The sequence below is a fragment of the Juglans regia genome, chromosome 7, assembly GCF_001411555.2.
Source record: "Juglans regia cultivar Chandler chromosome 7, Walnut 2.0, whole genome shotgun sequence".
NCBI classification, from domain to species: Eukaryota; Viridiplantae; Streptophyta; class Magnoliopsida; order Fagales; family Juglandaceae; genus Juglans; species Juglans regia.
Window position 1 is genome coordinate 27,429,186 of NC_049907.1, and position 21,679 is coordinate 27,450,864.

Below are 21,679 nucleotides of genomic sequence, written 5' to 3' on the forward strand. Positions count from 1 at the left end.
ATTTAGGTTTGTTTCATAAACATTTGTAGGAGTATCATTTGCCATTCATTGAATTGTTATATGGACGTTTCCGGGAGTATCATTTGCCATTCATTGAGTTTGCATATTGGAGTGGTCATTTTGGTTCGAGGAAGACTTTAGATGTGCTTCATGAACATTTGTAGGAGTATCGTTTACCATTCATTGAGTTTACATATAATTGGAGTGTTCATGCTACTACTAAATTTTCACCATTTGAAATTGTGGGAGTATTGTTTACCATTCATTTAACACCTTTTCCTGTTGATGACAGGAGTAGCTTGGATGGTCTTTTCCAAATTATTGAACAAATTAATGAAAATGCATATCCTATATATCTTCCAGGTAACTATTTTGTTTCTACTATTTTCAATGTTACTAACCATTTTTCCTTTGATCCAGGTGGAGATTCGAGGTTGAATCATTTTGAGGAGATGGAAATGATGGGAACCAAGATGAGACTAGTCTTAAAGATCATTTGCAACTTCCAGATGGGCCAAGAAGATCAAGGAGGCAATGCAAGGATTGATGCAATCCACTTGAGACGAATTTAGCAAGAGCCCAACATTCAAGATGGGACTTGAAGGATAAAGATCCAGTTTTAATTCATTTGATCAGCTATGAAAGAAGGCAACTACAAGACTTAAAGGCTTTGGGCTCTTGAAGGGTTTCAACTTATTTAATTCATTTAAAGAACTTATTTTATTAGTTTAGAATAACTGAGTTTATTATAGGAAGCACTTAAGGGGGCCTATGTAAGGGCATGTTGGGAAAGTTATTATTTAATCGAACTAGGGTTAGGGTTACTGTAGTCGAGTTACTGTAGCGCGGCACTGTTCATCCAGGGGCACTTTTGGAAGATGGGGCTTTATTTTGGCTAGGGTTTCATTAGGTTTTGCTTTAAATACTCTATGTAGCCACATTTTAATCAGTTTATGAAGTTTATGAAATTTGATGAATTTATTCATTGTGAGTTGAGTTTATCTCCTCTTGTTCTTAATTGAACTTTTGAACTTATCAAAGGTAAATCATAACTTTTGTGGCGTTCCTCCTTTGTAATCTGGGTTCTTCAACGGGTCTAGATTTTAATATAATCTAGGTTTTTGAAACGAGTTCTCATCGGGTCTAGGTTCTCCATCCATTGGCTTGATTTTGACTTTCCTGAGAAGTTTTCAAATTGATTGTGGGTTCAGGGGATTTCGTTCCCGCTGGTTCATATCAACTTGAGTGGATGGCAGTGGTTATGCGCATGATCTGGCTAAGGAGGAATAAGTTTATTTTTGAGAACAAGTTTTACAGTCCTAAACAAGTCATTTCGATGGCTGGGGAGGGTCTGGAGGATTACAAAACAGCACAAATGAGCATAATTGGATGTCGAGGTGGTGGTGATTGACATGGAGTGCAGAAGAAATGGAAAAAACCTGCCACCAACACGGTAAAGGCTAATTGGGATGCCGCTATGGATTTTGAAAACAAGAGAATGAGAATGAGAATTGTGTTTAGAGATGAAGAGGGGGAGGTTCTGGCGTCTGTGTGTGATGTGAAACAGAATGTGCATGACCCTACTTTGGCTAGCAGTCTAGCATTGTGGAGAGCACTCGAGATAAGTATTGACCTTTCTTTCTCTTTTTCTGAACTAATATTTGAAGGAGATGAAACTGCTATTATTCAAAAGATCAACAAGGTAGGTGAAGATCAGTCGTGGGGGCATATTATCAATGATATAAAACAGGTTCTTCATCAAAAGGAAGGATGATCAGTCTGCTATATTTCTAGAGAAAGAAATTATGTTGCTCATTTATTGGCAAAACATGCTTTATTACTCAGGAAATAAAGGGTTTGGATCGAAGGGGGTCCTTTTGTAATATGCAATGCTTTAGTGCAGGATAATATGTGTAATTCTGACTCTGTTGAAGAATTATAAAATCTGTTCTTGTTTCAAAAAAAAAAAAAGATATGTATTTATTGGATAATTAGGTTGATGAAGAAAATAGTTAAGAAATAATAATTTTAAGTTAAAATTAAATTATTAATTAATATATGGAACATATTTAGAAAATATTAAAATAAATTAAAAAATATCATTAAAAATATATTATTATATTATTATTTTGACTTTAAATAACTAATTCAATATAAATTAACCTTTTCAAAAATTGTAACTATAAAGTTGACATTAATTTTAGACTTACCATTGCTAAGGCTCTTGACAGTGTGACCGATTAGAAGATTTTTTCAACCGAAAACTCCCTCCTCTCGAAATTAGCCACCTGTTTCTGGGATCCCTTGATAATAGCTACCAGCAACAGTCCTGCTCTTACTTTCCTTCTCATTGCCCCCATTTGCCATCATCAACAAATAAGCTGCAACTTCGTGATCCTCTTCACTCATCATCCATCACCAGCCCATCGAAACTACTCTCCGGTAGCGATACGGGTTTGCGGAGATTCGGTCGGGTGGTGATCTTGGGCGCACTTGGGGTCGGGTTTCTTCCCTTGTTTCGGCTTCGAAACCACGCCGCTTGAACTCACCTCCATCACTCCATCATTTCTAACCGGTTTCGAACGCTTCTTGCGGCGGGCTTTCTCGTCGTGAGGAGGGGGCAAAAGGTTAAGCAGAGATCGAAGTCCGTGGGCGTTGTCTTCACGGAGATTGGCTACGGATTCTTCTGTAAAACTTGGTGACCCAGTGACAGAGTGAGTCTGTGTGAGTTTTGAATTTGGAAACTTTTTCCAATGATTGTTAAGCTCTTGTACTTTCTCTGTTTGCTTTCATTGATCATTTTTGGTTTAATTTAGTTTGTTTTTCTTGAATCGATGGAAATCTTACTTATAACGACCGGTTTACGACTAGAGTAACTGAATGATTTTCCCTTTCTTTTTTCAGTTTTCCTTTGATATAATAATGAACGAAATTCAAGGGAAAAGAGGGGAAAATGAGACGAAAGGAAGGAGAGGGAGGGCTTGCGTGGTGGTACTAGGGGACCTCGGGCGCAGCCCTCGTATGCAGTATCATGCTCTTTCACTTGCTCGTCAGGTATTTTTTCCCTTTCTTGATTTCTGTTTTCAATTAAACATTTGTAGAATATGTTTAATTTCTAATTTGTGTGCCTCTCCAATAATTTTGATAATCTGAACCGTCCATTATGGTTGCAAAAGTTTTAAACGCAGATTGATCTTAGTTTTCTATAATCAATTTTGAATAGAATGCAGTGCTTTTTCAAAAAAAAAAAAAAAAAAAAAAACTTAGAATGTAGTGGTAATTAGAGTCTCATTTTTGTTAAGTATTCAACCTGCGTTTTACTGTGCTTGAATAAATTCTCTAATGCATCCTCATGTCAATTATGCTTTCTTTTTTGGTTGTTTGGTTATTTGGGGCCAGGAATATGTCCATTATGTTTATTTACTTATCTTATAACATAATTGATTTAATCTGGATAATTTTTCTGATGTATGTATATTTGGTTTTTATCAATATGATATTGTTCATGGAAATTGAACTTCAACAGTTGTATCCCAAATTCAGGTTTTTGCCAAACAATTATTATTTGAGGGGCTAAAAGCATGAATTGCATCAGACGTAGTTTTGGAGTTTGTGGAAGGTGAGATATCAAAAGCATTGTGACACTACTTGAGTTAGCACATCTTATGTGCTGCCTCTATGGCCTGAGCCCCTTTTGTGTGAGAGATTATAGGTTTTTGCAATCTCCACCTGTGTTAGATAGACATTGGCATGCCAAGGATTATGCAGCTATAATTATATTTGTGATTGCTTTTTATTTTCTAACCACTTCTACTAACCCAATCTCACCCTGTCAAGTTGTTGTTCCATGTGTTGTATGAATATTGTCCGTGGTGATTAGAATCGTTTTTGGTTAATCATTTCTTATATTGATCCTCGTTTACTTATAAAAGAAATCTTATATTGATCTTTGTATGCGGAACCCTTTTTCCCTATCTTGGTTAAATTGGAAATATCAATAGAGAAATGTATATCTACCGTGTCAACTTTTTCACTTTTAATTTTACATTCATTCATGTTATATATAATTGTCATTTTCATTTAGATCTCTCATGTTTATTAGGTTTTCTTTTGCCTTATCTGTTCTATTAATTTTGCAGGCATCTCTTGAGGTGGACATTGTTGCATATGGGGGTACGTCTTTATACTTTATGGAAAAATTTAAAATGTGATATGGTTTGCTAAAGAATTTACTTTTCAATGTGATATGCTTTGCTTGGGAAGGAGAGGTTATTGCCCTTTATAATGAATTTCACGAGGTTCCAATTGTAAGATTGACTGGTACTTTTGGAGTATGGGACCACTGCCTTCCTATACACAACTCAGGGTGTAACAATCTCCACTCTTAAATTAACTACAGTTCAATTAAAATTTGCAGTCTTCCTTGGGAAAAAAATACAACATTATTGAAGAGAGAGGAAGCTGACATCACAAATTGTGCAGTTAGAGCTTAAAAGAAAGTCTAGGATGGATTGTTCATTCATAGCATGAATCCTGACTTCTTGTGTCAATTAGCCCTGAAAAGTGAAATCATTGAGCACTTTTAAATGGGATTGTCACTAAAATATGTAAAAGACTAGAGAATGGCAATGTGGATCTTGTTTACATCATCATGCATGAATTTTACACAAGAATAATGGCAAAAAAAGAAGTGTTCTGTATTTATATTCTTCCATGGGCGATGTCTCTTATATCAATAAAACTTTACTTTTACCTATCAAAAACAATATTCTTCCATGTAGTGCTCTCCTCACATTGAACAACTGAAAGTTTCCTGTTACTTTTGTGACACACAACAGAACCCTGTACACCCACATACCCAATGTGTGTGTTTGCACTGTAACACTGTCATCTCTTTAAGGATGCTCAAAATTGTAAGTGCTTGGGCATTGACATACAAGACGTGCTAAAGTGGCAATTGTGGGGTGTATGATGAAACAATGAGTTTAGTCTAAAGATGTGAGGCTTTAGAATCTTATGCTCTTTTTTTTTTTTTTTTTTTTTTTTTTTTTTTTTTCTTTTTTTGTGGTTTTGTTGCATTAATCTTCATTAGAATATCATTCCCTACTTCCCACCTGTATTTGGAAAGAGAAAATTTCTTCTTAGTATTCATGAAATGTTTTTCACCAATCTAAGTTCCTCTTTAGAAACTGTTTCTCATATCATTTGTCTTGTGTGTCATAAGCAAGTCTCTTTGGAAACATAGCAAGTAATGTTCATCAACATAATCATTAAGTTGCAAGTAATGTGCCTTGTATCTAAAATAGAAAACCACAGTTTTTTACATTATGATTTTAAAATATGATTGTTTGCTGCATTTCTTTGATTGGTGAAGTACAAAGATATTTTCATCTTGAGCAATGAGGTTTTTTAATTTATTTTTTATTTTTCATATGAAAAATTAAATGTAATACCTGTGTGCCTCAATATTAAGTGTGTAAAGAATAGACAAGTTTAATTTTTTATCTTGTGATGTCTTTATAATTACATTTTAATTTTTGACATATAGATTTTAAAATTCTTCTGCAATGGAAATTACTACTTTTTTCTGTGGATATTAATGGAAAAATGGCATTTTGTTTATTGTAATGACATATGGATGGCGCTGAATATTGAGGAGGAAAAGTTTGGAGATGGCAAAAGATTTCGAAGGACAGCCAAGTGAATACATATTATTTTAGCATTTTGAAATACAACTGAACATTTGAGGTGTCATTTATGTCAGATAATGCTTTAGAATCCACATGGTTAACCTTTGATTTCAAAATACTGGGTATGGAATCTGGAATATTTTTCCCTGGATGCTGCATTGAAAAACTTGTTATGCAGGATTTAATATTACATTACCAACTACAGTGTTAACCACAAATTTGGATGTTTGAACAGGTTCCCAGCCCCACATTGCAGTTCTATCTCAACCATCTATACATATTCACATAATGGTACTGCTATGGAGATATCATAATGTTTTATTAGATTTTCCTATTATATTATTATGTATACTTCTTTTTTTCCTGAATCTGCAGCCACTGTGGCTTGTAATCCTTGAAGGCCTACCGAAGATGCTCCGCCCTATAATGCTTTTGCTCAAGCCATTAATTCAGTTTTTCATGCTTCTTTGGTTTCTTTGCATAAAGATTCCTTCTCCTGATGTCTTTATTGTGCAGGTGAGTCCTCATGTTTCACTTCAGAGCATATTAGGTATTTTACTTAATGGAAAAGTAGGCTGACATACCATGACTTTTGCAATGCGACATTCAAACTACTAATTTCTGCACTTTGCACTCTGATTTGAAATTTCAGTTGTGAACAAAAAGACAATGATGTAGGTGAGGGCAACCTGTTTGTTGCAGGTTTTAAATTTGCTTGAAGGATGCATGTTGAAATTGAAATTTCAAATTGGGGTGTTAAGGATTGAAATTAGTAGTTTGGAGGTTACATTTCCAAAGGGGTGGTAGTTTGGCAAGGTGGGGATTACAACTTTAATTTATTCTTTATTAACAATGAAAAATTCTACTTATCATCCCTATACCACACACCACACATGATTTTTTTTATTTTTTATTTATTCTTTCCCTTACCAAATGTGGGTGTATGGATTATGAGTAGAATAATTCCTTTAGTTTAGCAAGAATAAAACAAAAAATAAAAAATCAAGTGTGGTGTGTGGTGTAGGGATGATGAGTAGAAGGTAACAACTTTGTTGCACGTCCTTTTGGTGACTACTAATTCTTCAGGCCAACAAAATATATATATATATATATATATGGCCTTTGAGCATTATTTATTTTAGTAATAAGAAAAAAAAGAATTATTCATCTCTTATGTGTATGTGTGTGTACTTATCAAAAAAAAAAAAAAGTGTGTATGTGTGTGCCTGCGTGGACTACGAAGGAATCTAACGTCTCTTGTAACACTTTTATGTTGTATACAGAGAAAGTTTTGCCATCAAAATTTACTTGTAATTAGGTAGTTACTGACTGAGGCGGTCAAGTGATAGCTGAATAGAAATGATAGTATATTATTTATTAAGTCCTGTGATCACTTCTATTGCTGTCTGCTCTTGTATATTTCCCATGTACTTGGCTTCGCCTTTTTTAATAAAATTCTTATCTACCAATAGGAAAAAAACTTCTATTGCTGCAATTGCTTCTTAATTTATCTAGGATAAATCTGGGGAAGACTGTACAGCACACTGCATGGTTTAAGTTTTTTTTTTTGGAAGTTTAGGTTTCCTTTTTCATTAAAAATATGCTTTTGCAGAAGAGAACTTGCAAAAGTAGTTGCTATCAGTCATCGCATAGCATGAAACATGTTTATACTTGGTTCTATCACTTGCTATGTACACCTTCCTTCTAGTGGTTATTGGCACTCAACTTCATGGTTGAGGTTTAATTTCGACTTCTACAAATCATTTGTCTGGGCAAGTGGAGGCATCTTTGTGCAAACTCTTCATGAATTGCTTTTCCTGGATAACCAGTGCCCTACCCCACCCCCAAAATAAAAACAAAAACAAAAACAAAAACAAAAACAAAAGAAAAAAAAAAACGATGTTGTATAGGGAGGTTCATTGTTTTTTAAGATTTTCAGGTGATTTTGAGAGTGTGGGTTTTATGTTTGGAGGATAACAGAGTATTCTGATACATGTTGCTGAAATATTCGGGAGATGATCAGCTTGGGCACAATGTGCTGCTTTAAGCCTTTAATATTGGAATATCTGGATCATTTGTGTTATTGTATATCGTGAAGTTGGAGAAATTTGGATGATGCACTCGGGGTCCTTTATTATTTTTCAAACATGTAGTTCATCCGGAGCCTCTTATCTTTTAATATTTTAATAGTATATTTAAACATTTTAAGCCATTTGAATCTGTTGCAACATGTGCATCCAGGATTTCTTATTTTTCTATCTTAGATTGCTAAATCATTTGAGTTTGAATGCTTTCTCTCTTTTGTAGAATCCTCCTTCCGTTCCAACTTTAGTGGCTGTAAAATGGGCAAGTTCACTGAGACGTTCTGCATTTATAATTGATTGGCATAATTTCGGATATACCCTGCTCGGGTTGTCGCTTGGGAGAAGTAGTCGCTTTGTCTCTGTCTATCTTTGGTATCGTTTGGTTTGTTCGTGAGTTATGATGTTGTCTTTTAGGTGTACAAAACATGTAATTTTTGGACACATGCTTAGGTTTGAGAAGCGTTATGGGAAGATGGCAGATGGATCCCTATGTGTGACAAAGGCAATGCAACATGAATTGGCTCAAAACTGGGGAATTAGGTAAGTGGATTGACTAAAAAATTCCCAGTTTCTTTTTCGTTATAAAAATTTTACTATAATTCTCACATCTTCTTCTTGTCAAATTGATAGAGCTACAGTGTTATATGATCAGCCTCCTGAGTTTTTCCGTCCAGCTTCACTCGAGGAAAAGCATGAGGTGAAGCATGCATTTCTTTGTCAAGTTCTTATCAGGAATGTTTCGATCGAAGAAATATGTCTAACATCTGGACTGCTTGTAGCTATTTTTTAGACTAGATAAAAATCTCTGTGAGCCTCTTGGTGTACGGGATTGTGTACACAATGGTACGAGTAACTTTCCTTGAATATTTTTTATTCCCACTTTAAATGAGGTTGAGTGGTAACAGTTCTTTGTTCATGTGACACGCTTCTTGCAGGACATTTAGGAATGCAGAACCATGAGCTAAATGAGACTCTGTTGACTTCCCAGGTTGGCAGTGACATTTTCTTGAAGCCAAACAGGCCAGCACTTGTTGTAAGCAGTACAAGCTGGTGATTTCTTCTTCCTTTGATAAGTTTATCGATCTTGTAAATTCTGAATGTTTAGTGTCATAATCTTTGTATTTGATATGGCATGCCCTATTTTTATTATAATTCTTATTTGCTGCTTGTTCAGCTGCAAACCCTTCATCAGCAGCCATGGATTACTCTGATCTTCTCTGTTTATTGGGTTTTCTTTCTTTTCTGAAATTATTAGTATTTAGTAAGGTCGTCACATTTTATTCTGTGCTTTTACAAAATCATTAATAATTTGTGATAATCTTTTTATTGACTAGGTCTAAGAGATGTAATAATATGTTTAAATAAAAAGGAGTGATGCTTGGAGTTCATTATATAAATGGGACTGGTGGAAGTAAATGTACATATCAAAAGTGGGCAGCATCAGTTGATCATATTATCCTGCTTGACTACTTGAGCAACCATTACTGGTTACTATATTCTATTCCTAGTCATTTACAATCAGTTGGATAAAATGCAACGAAACATTCTTCCAGGTGGATTAGGTGATGAATATAATTTCATCTAGTGGATTAGGGAATCAGCTGTGGTCTTGTAGTGGGATCGTTTTTTCGGAAATGGTTGATTGGATTAAACAATGGAAAGTCCGGGCCAATGGACTTCTGAGATGTCAGGGCAGGATGGGTTTTCAGGTTTTATTAGTTTGAGAGTGGAAGATGGTAGGCCAGGTTTTCAGATTTAAAATTGCTGTGATGTAGCTAGAAACAAAAGATGGTCTTGGTGTCAAATAATGAGTGCATGTGGATGTCATGTTTTGTAAACTACTATCCATTTGATGTCTTCCTCCAAAAAAAGGGAAGAGCACAAAAAATGAAGGAACGAGCACTTTGTTACTATTCATGTTAATAGTCTGTCAATTCTGTGGTGACTTGGTTTGATTCTTCACGTTTCTGGTTTAATGTTTTTGATGTGATCAGTTCTGTGATATTACTGAAGTTTTGGTAATTGATTCTCAGACAAGTGCGATATTTAGTTTTTGTTTGTGCTTTGGTTGTTTCCTCTTTGCTGCTTAGCTGATCAAGTAAATTATTCTAAAAAATGATACTTTTTTCAGGACCCCCGATGAGGATTTTGGCCTTCTCTTGGAAGCAGCAGTAATGTATGATAGGCGTGTTGCTGCAATATTAAATGAAGATGATTCAACCAATGAAGAGTTTCTGTGGAAGGAAATCTCTCAGGGAAAGCAATACTTGTACCCTAGATTATTGTTCATCATTACAGGTAATCTCATAATTTTGGGCATGTGTGCGCGCACACATGCACTTGTGTGTGTCATCAGCTATGATGCAGACATCTTCTGACTTGGGATCTATTTCTCTTCATGAAGGTAAAGGGCCTGAGAAGGAAAAATATGAAGAGAAAATAAGGAGGCTACACCTCAAACGTGTGGCATTTCGTACGATGTGGCTGTCAGCTGAGGATTACCCGTTGCTCCTGGGTATGTTCTTTATTCTTGGTTTCTTCTAGTTTTCTTTGTTCTACTAAGCTATATAATTTCCATATACTTTCTATATTTGCAGGATCGGCAGACCTAGGGGTTTGTCTGCATACTTCCTCATCAGGGTTAGACCTTCCAATGAAGGTAATTCTTTATCAATTTTTCTATGACTGAAAGGTTGATTTGGTCCCTAAAAAATTTTTCTCCTTATTTTTTTTTGCTACTCTTGTATTTAAATGTTAACAGTGTTGGCTATCAGGTTGTGGATATGTTTGGTTGTGGTTTGCCTGTTTGTGCTGTTTCCTACTCTTGGTAAGCTTTTATTCTGCATTTCGTAGTACATTTCCTTTGATCTGTGCTTGACTGATGTGATATATTTTTTTAAGAATAGGTTCTAATTAGTAATTGTATTATTGCTTTGATGTTTTTTTGAAGCATTAAAGAACTTGTAAAAGTTGAGAAGAATGGTCTCCTCTTTTCATCATCTTCAGAGCTAGCAGATGAACTGTTGGTGAGTTTAATTGGTTGACTAAGGTGTTGTGTAGTCAATAATTGTCTGATAATGAACAATCTCTTTTGCTGTTAAATGTCATCCATATAATTTGAGGTAAATATAAATGTCTACTAAACTTATTGAATCAATTCTATGACTTCCTTGTGAACATTTGAAAATATTCCATTGAATATGAGAAATACATGAATGTCCATATATTTGTAGTGTCATAAGAGAGGAGATCCTAGACAATTTTCCCGTAAATAACTTTTCATGATCCCTAACCCACCCATCAGGGCATAGCTTCGTGGTCAAAGGGTAGCTTTCCAAAGCTCTTCAGAATCGCTTGCAATCTGGAGACTTATGTGGCATATCATTATCATATTACCAACGGCTCTACCTAAAGGAATCTTTGTTAGGGAGGCTTATGATTGGGAGGTGGACCTCTTCTTATCATTCTTTGACCGGTTATATTCATGTAAGATGATATGGTGAAGATAAACTGGTTTGGGGCCCATCTAGGAAATGATTGTTTGAAGTAAAGTCATTCTATAATGTGTTGTGCATTCAAGAAGGGACCCCTTTCCCATGGAAGTTCATTAGGAAAAATATACGCCGCTAGAGTTGCTTTTTCTCTTGGACAATGGCTATAGGAAAAAATACAATGTGAGGAAGCGAGGAATAGTGGTGGTTTATTGCTGTTACATGTGCAAAAAGAGTGGGGAATCAGTGGGTCACCTTCTACATTGTGATATTGCTATCCTTCTATGGTACATGCTTTCTGTCCTCTCTGGGATGGATTGGGTTATGCCCTCTTGTGTGGTGGATCTTTGAATATGTTGGATAGGGAAGTTTAGCAATGATCAAGATGCACCATTATGAAAATTGATCCTATTATGTTTATTGTGGTGTAATTCAAAAGCATGATTTTTGTGGATTGGCTGTGGAACAAGATGTATGTCTTTGGTTTTTCAAACTAAGACCCCATGGTACTTTTATCAGATAAAAATAGTTTTGGTTCATAAGGAGAGTTTCTATCATCATTGCCATTTCTCTCACTCTTCATTTGATTGTAGATACCTAGTGTAATATAGGATTTCAGCATAACATGTACTTTGAGAAATTCAATCAATGCACTAATGTATGTGATTGCTTAGGGCAGAAATGCTATTGTATTATGTATAGTTGGCTGTCTGGTCTCTGCAACAGTAGAGGACATCGATAAATTTTGCAAAATTGAGGTAGCATCTTCTGGCTATTGAGGATGGAAGATTTAGGTTATTCTATGGCCCATAATGGGGTTGGGGGAAACTTTGTGTTGTGAGCCTCTAGCTATGGGCCTTTTTCAGAGGGAGAGAAAATGGGAACTTTCGATTGGGTATTTGTGGCCATTGAAGCAAACATAGCTGGGAATGAGAATTGTGGCTATAAATCTACCCTGAAGCATCAAAGAGAGTTAAAAAGATTTACTTGTGCTATTAATTATGATGTAAGGAGTGGAAGCACAAGCTGAAGTCTTGCCAAGGAGAAGAGCTCTCGCATCCATTTATAAAACTGAAGATCTTATCATGGACTGTTAGGGGTTTGAATGATGAGTTGAATTGTCTTCGGTTTGGGAACTTGATTAGAAGTTGGAAGGCAAATGTTATTGGCTGCTAAGAAAAAAAGGTGAAGTATATGTCTCGTTGTATGGTGCGTAAATTGTGTAATGGCCAACATGTAGATTGGTATTGTTTAGACTCAGTTGGGGCATTGGGAGGTATTCTTTTGATGTGGGATAGAAGGATGGTGGAGAAAGTCAATATTTGTGTGTGATTACACTATTGCATGTGCATTTCGAAATGTGGAAAATAAGTTTGAATGGGCATTTACAAGGGTCTACAGACCAAATTGTGATAAGATGAAAATACTTTTTTGGGATGAATTGGTGGGAATAACGAGTTGTTGGAACATGCCTTGGTGCATTGGGGGGACTTCAATGTTATTAGATTCCCTAGTGAAAGGTCGGGCTGAGCCCTCCCGAAGACAAGCTTTCTTCCTCTCATGCTCTCAGGAGTGGGAGTTTAGCTCCAACAACAGCATCTATATGGTCCCCCTTTGTTCCTGGCAAGTTACTAGCTCCCAGCACTCTAGTTCATAAATAGGTTTACGGCCCCACTGGAACACCGTTCATCCTTGTAGCAGAAGCTGAATTCTCTCTCGATGCCTACCCACACTAGACCTCCCCCCTGCTTGTCTAGAGGACCTCCCACATATGACCTTTCGGCACTTTCTGAGCACAATGGGGTGGTTATCAAGTTAAGAATCTGCACCTGAGTTGATTTAGAGGCTGGTTCAATCCCTTTGTTCACTTCAAGTGCATTGTTCCCCTTTGAGTGAATCACAATCATTGTTTGCACCACTGCCACGCCTGACGTCAATGTCTGGTCTTCACCACCTAGGTTGTGTTGCCATTTTTCTCCATTGCCTCCGACTCAACTATTGGGTCCTTGGAGGAAGATAAAGCCCCTATATTTTTTACACCTACTTTGACCCATCATTGAAGCTTCGGTCAAGCTATCTCCTTTATCAAGCCCATCAATTCTTTTCCTTTAAGTGAACTTGAGCTCAGCCCATTCCCTTTCTCTCCCCTACTTTTTTCCTTTATAGCCTAGTCCACCAGCCTACTTGATATTGGATGTGATTTGGTCCCAGCATTCTTGCGGCCCACTCCACGCCCTATGCTCTTTAACTTATCATCCAGAGCCTTCAAGAATGTTGAGACTTCTCCTCTCTTCCTTGGCAAGTGCATCTAGAAAAAAGCCAATGCTCCAACATGTGCATCCCCTGCCCACCCTCTGTACTACCCAGGATGTTCGTATTATTCATAGCAGTCCCAACTATTTTCCAATTTGGACACATGGTTGTTACTTTTTCCATGACAATTGGGTCTTCCATTCCCATTTTTCCCCTAGGTTCTCTGTTGATTGCTAAGCTATTCCAACTACTTGCCACCACCTCGGCATATGTTGAACTTCCTCTATTACAAAACACAGCTTTACGTGCCTCTGCCAATCAACGAACCTTTTTTTTCTGTGTGCCTCTCATCACCGTTACCCCATTGGTGAAGCTTAGCTTTGTTCCCTTTGTCACTGGATGACTGATACAATCGAATCACCTTAATGAGTTCCCCATGAAAGGCTCTACACACATTGCCTTATTTTCCCTCCAGGACCACCAATAGACCTCTTCGACCACCCATTTCATAAACAGAGTTCCAAAAAACAATCTTGGTTGTTCGAACAACACTGCAATAAGAGTGCTCTACTTCCTTCTTTAGAATGATCCATGAATTCCTTACCGGCCATTGACTGTAACACGTCCTTCCCACTGGATAATAGTTGCTTCAAGCTCGGTTTTCCTAAAGACATTGATCGACGCCAAGGAACCTTTCCTGTGGAAGCTTGTTTGGAAGAATAGGGTTCCTCCAAGGGTGGCTTTCTTCACATGGACAACAGCTCTAAGGAAAATCCTTACCCTGGATAACGTCAAGAGGAGGGGCATGATAGCAGTCAACCAGTGTTGCATGTGCAGAAGAAATGTGGAGACCAGGGATCACCTTCTTCTACATTGTGAGGTTGCAAGAATTTTAAGGAGCATGTTCTTCGATCTCTTGGGGATTAAGTGGGTGATGCCTTCAAATATGGTGGAGGTTTTAACATGCTGGAATGGACAGTTTGGCCACTATCAGTATGTTTCATTGTGCAAGATGGTCCCATTGTGTGTGCTATGGTGCACATTTGGAGAGAGAAGCCGGCATAGCTTTGACGATAGCAAAAGCTAATTTCTAATTTTCAAGATGGTCAACCCCCTTTTGCATTATGGTGCTCCCTTTTCAATTTCTAATTTTCAAGACTTTATAGCTCCTTTCCCCTTTGTTAGTTGAGTGAGTTCTTGTATACTTCCTGTATACTGGGATAATACCCCTTTATTTTTAATAAAATTTTTCTTAGATAAAAAAAAGTCCAGGACAATTAGTGAATTTAATTGGAAAATTTAGTCTTTTCTCATGGTTACATTGTTTGTCTGGTCCTGTGCTATTTTGAAAGAAATCAGTCTTCTTTAACTTAAGCACATCACTAGGAGGGAGAAATTTGTATCAATATGAGATACAATGATCAAGAAGATAGAACGTAGATTGACAGATTGGAAGAGGTTGTACTTGTCGAGAGGTGACCAGATTACCTTAATCAAGAGTACTCTTTCTAACTTACCAACATATTTCTTGTCTCTATTCCCAATTTCATCTAGCTTGGCGACCCGGATTAAAAAGCTTCACCGTGATTTCCTTTGGAGTGGGGTGGGGGATGAATTCAAATTCCATATAGTCAGTTGGGATAAGGTATGCACTCCAACCTCCTCTAGTGGGTTGGGAATTAGAAATATGAGAATTTTCAATCAACCCTTACTTGGGAAATGGTTGTGGAGATATAATATTGAGCCGGAAGCCCTATGGAAGTCGATCGTTGATTGCAAGTATGGAAGTTTTGGGGTTTTGAAAAGGGGGGGCTTACTAGAGAGGTGAGTGTGGCTTATGGGGTGGGAGTTTGGAAGCACATTAGATGAGGGTGGGTGGTTTTTACTCGTTGTACTAAACTTGTGCTGGGAGCGGGCTCTAGAATAAAAATTTGGAGCGACATACGATGTGGAAATAATGCCCTAAAGGACTTTTGGTCTGACTTCTTCTGGCTAAAATATGTGGGTGAGGAGCCGCTTGTCTTAATAGGGGCGAGGTCAAGGGGATCTTGTTTTTGGAAAGATATTTTATAGGTGCTACCTTTGGTCTTACAAAATTCACAATGGATAGTTTGAGAGGGTGTGTTAAGTTTTTGTATGACAATTGGCTTGGTGATGGACCTATTGTAGATTTTCTGCCGGTTGTGGGGAATCATAAATTGTTGGTCCAGGATCTATGGGATGGGGTGGGCTGGAAATCTGATGAAGTGCGACCATTGGTTGATGAGTATATGTTCCAGAAAATCACTCTATCTAATGTCCGTGTTTGGGAGGGTAAGGATATGCTGGTTTGGAAGCACACGGTGGATGGGGAAGTCGGCTTGGCAAATTATTCGTGCTCGTGGTAGTATTTGTCCCTGGAAGAAGTGGCTTTGGCAAGACCATGTCCCGAAGAAAATGTCTTTTTCATGTTGGCGGGCACGCCAAAATGCCATTCCCGTGGATTCCGGTTATTTCTAAATGCCATTGCTGTACGGATAATAAGATTGAGACAGTGGATCATGTGCTTTGTGATGGGGAGGGACCGAGGAAGGCCTGGGATTTTTTTGCTGCTGTTTTTGGCATCCGATTACCTCAGACTCGAGTATGGACAAATGTTTTGAACATAAGGTGGTGTCGGGCTTCTCTAGTCTCACAAGTTCGTTGGTTTCGTGGTATTATTTTTATATTGATTTCTTGGGCTCTTTGGAAAGCCCAATGTACGGCACGGATGGAAAATACGAAATTTGAATCAAGTCATTATTCGGATGGTAAAAGGGCTGTTGTAGATATTTCGGGGTCCATGAAAACGTTTAAAGTGGTGAGGGAGCATGATTTGGGAGTGTTGAGGGAACTCAACTGTCCCGTGGTGCCGCCTATAGTTAAAAATCTGAAGTTGATTGCTTGGGCCCCGCCGACAGGGGTCTTCTCTAAGCTCAATGTAGATGGTGGCTCCCTTGGGAATCCTGGGATGGCCGATGGGGGAGGTGTTGTTCGGAATGTGAATAGGCGGGTTCTTGGGGGTTTTGCTCATTTGTATGGTCAGGCTTCAAATAATATTGTTGAGTGTAGAGTAGTGCTTGTTGGACTTTATTTGTGCCAACAGCTGGGTCTACGAACTGTTTTAGTGGAATCGGACTCGAGTGTGGTGATGGGATGGTTTATCTTGGGGACTTGTAAATTTTGGTATTTGTGGGATTTTTGGGATGAAGTGACTTCTCTTTTGTCTTCTATGGATGTCCAGTTTAAGCTCGTGTTTAGAGAAGCTAACATGATAGCGGATTTCTTAGCTAAATATGGGGCGAGTGGCGGAAATTGGGATTTTTTTGGGGGAAGACTTTGTTTTGGGTAGACTAAAGGGGCTTATATGTACAGACAGGATGGGTATACCTTATTTTAGATACTAGTGGTTGGTTTGTTTTTGGCTTTTTGTCACCACGGTATTCCTCCGCCATAAGTGAGGGTTCTTTTATAATATTTGGGAGGGGGTCACTCTTGGATAGGTGACCTTTGACTCTTTTCTTAAAAGAAAAAAAAAAAAAAAAAAAAAGCAGCCCTAAAGGACTCATTTCCTTCAATTTCCTAGTTGCATGTGAACAAGAAACTTCAATGGCCGATCTTATGGTGTTATCGAGGGATCAAGTCCAATGGAACATCACTTTCAGTAGGGCGGCACAAGATTGGGAAGTTGGTAGCTTCGAGGACTGTTTTAGCCTATTGTATTCCACAAAACCGAATAGACAACAAGCTAGCACGTTGTGGTGGATACCTGCATGTAAGGATACATTCTCAGTTCGATCCTTCTACAAATCCTCACCCACTCGCTGAATAATTAGTTTCCATGGAGAAGGATTTGGCAGAATAAGGCGCCTCCTAAAGCGGCATTCTTTACTTGGACAGCTTCCCTGGGTAAGATTCTCACAACAGATAACCTGAGGAAGCTCAGGGTGATTATACTAGATTGGTGCTGCATGTGTAATAAATCCGGGAAGATTGTGGATCATCTCTTACAACATTGCAAGGTTGCTAGAGCGCTGCGGAATGAAATGTTCAGCCAAGTAGAGTTAGCTTGGGTAATGTCCCCCATAGTGGTTGAGTTTTTGGCCAGCTGGACACATTTGAAGGTATTCCACAGATCAAAGCCATGTGGAAGATGGTCCCTATCTGTATTATGTGGTGCCTGTGGTAGGAGCATAATGACCGGATGTTTAAACAAGGAGCGTTCGATGGAGGAACATAGATCTTTCTTTTTTAGAACTCTATTCCTATGGGCCATAGCACTTTAATGACCTTGATTTTCATGACTTTTTTTGTTTCCATTCTTGTGACTTGGATAAAATCACAAAATCAATTTCAGGGGTGCATAGGCCCTTCGGCTAATTTCGGGGGTGCACGGGCCCTCCGGCAAGGAGTTTCCCATAAGTACACCTCGAGTAATTCAAAGGGAAAATTCTCCAGTACGATGGATCTTAGAGATTGTTTGCATCCAAGGAGATTTGAACCTTAGACATGGGGGGAGCATACTCTCAAGCCCAAGGCCTTTACCACTTGGGCCAACCCCTAAGGGTTACTCCCTTCCACTTATTCTCTCCCTCTCTTTCTTGTATTTGCCTATGTTCTCATAGTCTCTCTCTCTCTCTCTCTCTCTCTCTGTGGAGAAATTTGGATTTGCATATAGAGAAATTGGATGTGCCAAAACATTTATTGATCCATTAGATGTGGTGTTGGGGCTTATGAATTTGAGCTTGAAATCTGAGGCTTCTTAGGATTAGAATTTTGAGGTTGGAAATTTGGGGGCCTAGTGATTATAGTTTTGAGAGAGAGAACAATCAATGGTAGAGAAGAGAGTTCTTCTGGATTTACCTTTTTTTCACAACAAATCCTATTCTATCGTGTTTACCAGAGTACCCAACATTACCAAGTATGGAGTTTGATGCCAAGCTTTGAGGAAGCTAGAACGTTCCAGCTGCAAGATTAAAAAGAATCCTTGCGAGAAGTACAATCCAGAAGAGGCAGGTGGCTCTATCTTTCCTATTGAACCTTCCAAAAGAACAGCACTAAATGTTTTCTTCCATTATGGCCAATCAATGCACCCAACTACATTTGAGTCTTCACGCAAGATGGATTTTTTTGGGAAGCTCTTGCAGCTCCTAGCCAAGCTTTCAAGAATGACAGAGTGGGAGATTACAAAGATCTTCTACACGACCTAGAGTAAATTATATTACCATTAAATAAAAAATAGTATTTTAATAATACATATGAAAGAATGGCTCATCCAGTGTAGGTTGTATTTTATATAGGCAAAGTAGTAAAAGTGACTTATTTGCAATCCAATACCAATGCTCTAAGACACAAAGGAATCATTCTTCAAACTGCAGCCACCAGGAGGCAAACTTGAGGACCATTCCAGTATTAGGAGATCACCACCCTCCCCGACATCACTCATGCAATACCCGATCTACTTAAAATCTCAGCCCAAAGCACCCGAACCACCTCACAATGCAATGATAAATGATGGACAGATTCACCATTCTTTCTACACGTAAGTTTACAAACTGATGTGACTTAATGTGATACGTCAAATCCATTTTATAATAAAAAGTGTTTTGCAATCTAACATACCGAATCAAGTCACATTCGTTTGTAAGATCCATTTATAAATCTAGCATTAATGTATTTATCAGACAGATGCATATCCTACTTTTGCACCCTTCACTAAAATGTATCACTACATTTCTATGCATCTTTCCTGTTTCCATATCTCGGTGCATTATCTAAAACATCTTTAGGAGGCCAAGATTGACCATGGAAATCAATGAAACCTTGAACCTTCCTAATGCAGTTATTCAACTCAATAGATGCTTAGTTTCCGTATATTGATTGACCTGTCAGTCAATGAAAACTAGAAGATTTTTAATGCAGTTCTCTGTGAATCTTCAGATGCTCTTCAAGGGTTTTCCAGATGGATGTGATGCGTTGAATTTGCTGAGAAATGGTACCTTGGAAATGGGTTCATCTGCAAGGTGGGCTACTGAGTGGGAAGAGCATGCCAAGCCATTAATATCTGAGGCAAGTTAATCCTTTCATATCCATATCTATAATAGTCGGTGACTTTACCACCGTATGATTGCACCAGAAGTGAGGAATTATTAATAACATCATAGAATACCGTCTTTTTTAAAAAATAATAATAATAATAATAATAGTAGATGACATTAAAGATTATAAGCATCATGTTCACGTATAAAAAATTATAAATAGATATTCACATATATATATATATATATGTGTGTGTGTGTGTATACTAATAAAAAAATGTATATGTGTGTATATATATTCTATTTGTTAGTTTTAATTTAGGTAGCTAGCTTGTGAACCTGATAATAGAACTTTGACTTGTAGGTTATCTCGCAGAATATTTGATTTCTGATATCCAGCTAAAATATACAAGGTTTTAAGATTAGAAACTCCAGTTCATCGCCTCAACTCTTTGGATTATAGCATGAGGCCGGCTACTCTTTTTTATGTTAGTTTGATACTTCTCCAGAAAACTGTGACCGGAGTTGGAATTTTCATCTGTTGTTTATTGCTGTTTTGATTTAATGAAAACCCGCCTTTCTTTCCTTACGGTGTAAGGGTTATGCCATTCTGCTTTCTTTTATTATATATTTTTAATTTTTGTGTTTCATGGCGTGAGAGAGAGCTCGCCATTGCAGTGCTAAACTGCCGAAATGGTATGCAGTGATCTTACACAGAAAACTCGCATTAATAATGGCCTGTAATATACGTTGACATCAATCAAAAACCAAGATGTGATATATATTTTTTTTAAATCTACACTAAAAAAATATATAATAAAATATAATAGATTTTAAAGCAAAAAAATAATTAAAAATCCCCAAAAGTAAATGTATTAATAAAAAATAACAAGAGAGTAGAAATAAAAATGAGGACCCAATATAATAAGAAGATGCTAGGAATTGAAAATCTCTTTACGGTTGACTTTTGGATTATTCTTTCTGAGCTAAAAATCCAAATAAAAATGATGGTCATCAAGTTTGGGGAACTCGGTTGCATGTCTAAATATAGAGCTTTGATATTACATTTGCAATTATTCATACAATTCTCAATCCCCTAGCATTGTCCAATAAGTAAAGGCACATCAACCAACCAGCCTTGCATAGGGAGGTAGTACCATTCTAAACTCCTCTCTCTAAAAAGTTCTCTCCTCTCTAGAAGCCAAAAGACTCAATCCTTCTTTATGCCTCTCATCCCTTCCCACAAGCACCTTGTCCATAGTGTTTTTTTTTTCTTCTTATTTTCCACATTTTTCTCACCTAGATTGGAAAATATTTGCTCTATTTCTCTATCTCATTATGTTCCCACTTTTTCTAAACTAAATAAGAAGATGGAGGCAGAGGAAGTAAAGTTCTCCTACGAAATGCACTATAATAATCTATTGCAGTGTCTTTCCTCTTCCATTGGAGACAAGTAGACAAGCATGCCAATCTTAAAACATTTAATGCTGCAAATGAATATTGTTTAGTATTACAGGTAAATTTTGTATGACCCATAAGTTATGTCCATCTCTCTTCGCATTACAGGTAATTGTTTAGCCAGAGAATTGCAAGTAAAGCTATAAATGAACAAGTCTACCGGACAAACAGCTCGGATTTGGTTTAATTAAACTCAGATAATTCGATTGAAATTCGTAAACAAGCTCGTATAAAGCTCGGCTTGGCTTGTTAGATTGCTCATATATTATAGCATATATATATATATATATATATATTAATTAATATATAAGCATTCATCATATTATAAATGTGTATAGTTCACTATATATAATTATATGGTTAATGTGGTAATTACAATGAATACATACGTAATATATGGACGATTTTTGTGTCTATATATGTATGTGTATATGTGTGTGTGTATATATATAGTTCACTATTTTATGAGTATAATTGTATATATGCCATAAATATACAAGTATTAGTGTCAAATAGCGATATAGCCTTGTAGCCATTAAGTTGGATTTGTAAATAATTGTAAGAACTAATTTGTATCCAATTGTGAATGTTCTATTATTTTATTTTTAATTTTTAATTTTGGTTTTTACAAATTTAGTTTTTTTAAT

At 37.1% G+C, this 21,679-nt stretch overlaps 1 protein-coding gene across 7 annotated transcripts; it reads left to right on the forward strand.

Moving 5' to 3' along the window:
• Nucleotides 1-2,237: 2,237 nt before the first annotated feature.
• LOC109018722 (UDP-glycosyltransferase TURAN) lies at nucleotides 2,238-21,290 on the forward strand. 7 transcript variants are annotated; one of them, XM_035692349.1, is made up of 17 exons: nucleotides 2,238-2,724; nucleotides 2,905-3,054; nucleotides 4,140-4,173; nucleotides 5,926-5,981; nucleotides 6,066-6,206; nucleotides 7,998-8,146; nucleotides 8,225-8,314; nucleotides 8,405-8,471; nucleotides 8,554-8,617; nucleotides 8,710-8,824; nucleotides 9,906-10,072; nucleotides 10,179-10,289; nucleotides 10,372-10,433; nucleotides 10,549-10,601; nucleotides 10,725-10,800; nucleotides 18,915-19,078; nucleotides 19,477-19,604. In XM_035692349.1, the coding sequence occupies exons 2-17, from the start codon at nucleotides 2,923-2,925 to the stop codon at nucleotides 19,514-19,516; spliced, it is 1,521 nt and encodes a 506-aa protein (XP_035548242.1). In that variant the 5' UTR covers nucleotides 2,238-2,724; nucleotides 2,905-2,922; the 3' UTR covers nucleotides 19,517-19,604. The 7 variants fall into 7 exon arrangements, 6 of the variants coding, with proteins under 6 accessions (XP_035548242.1, XP_035548241.1, XP_035548244.1 ...); XM_035692348.1 differs by having other exon boundaries at nucleotides 2,238-2,714; XM_035692351.1 differs by lacking the exon at nucleotides 18,915-19,078 and adding an exon at nucleotides 21,141-21,290 and having other exon boundaries at nucleotides 2,241-2,714; nucleotides 19,477-19,605.
• The last annotated feature ends 389 nt before the right edge of the window (nucleotides 21,291-21,679 follow it).

Bases quoted from the DNA above. Each gene is read 5' to 3' on its own strand.
- LOC109018722 (XM_035692349.1), top strand. From the start codon at position 2,923: ATGAACGAAATTCAAGGGAAAAGAGGGGAAAATGAGACGAAAGGAAGG. The intron at 8,315-8,404 runs GTAAGTGGATTG...TCAAATTGATAG, and splicing joins GCTCAAAACTGGGGAATTAG to AGCTACAGTGTTATATGATC. The intron at 8,618-8,709 runs GTACGAGTAACT...CGCTTCTTGCAG, and splicing joins ACGGGATTGTGTACACAATG to GACATTTAGGAATGCAGAAC.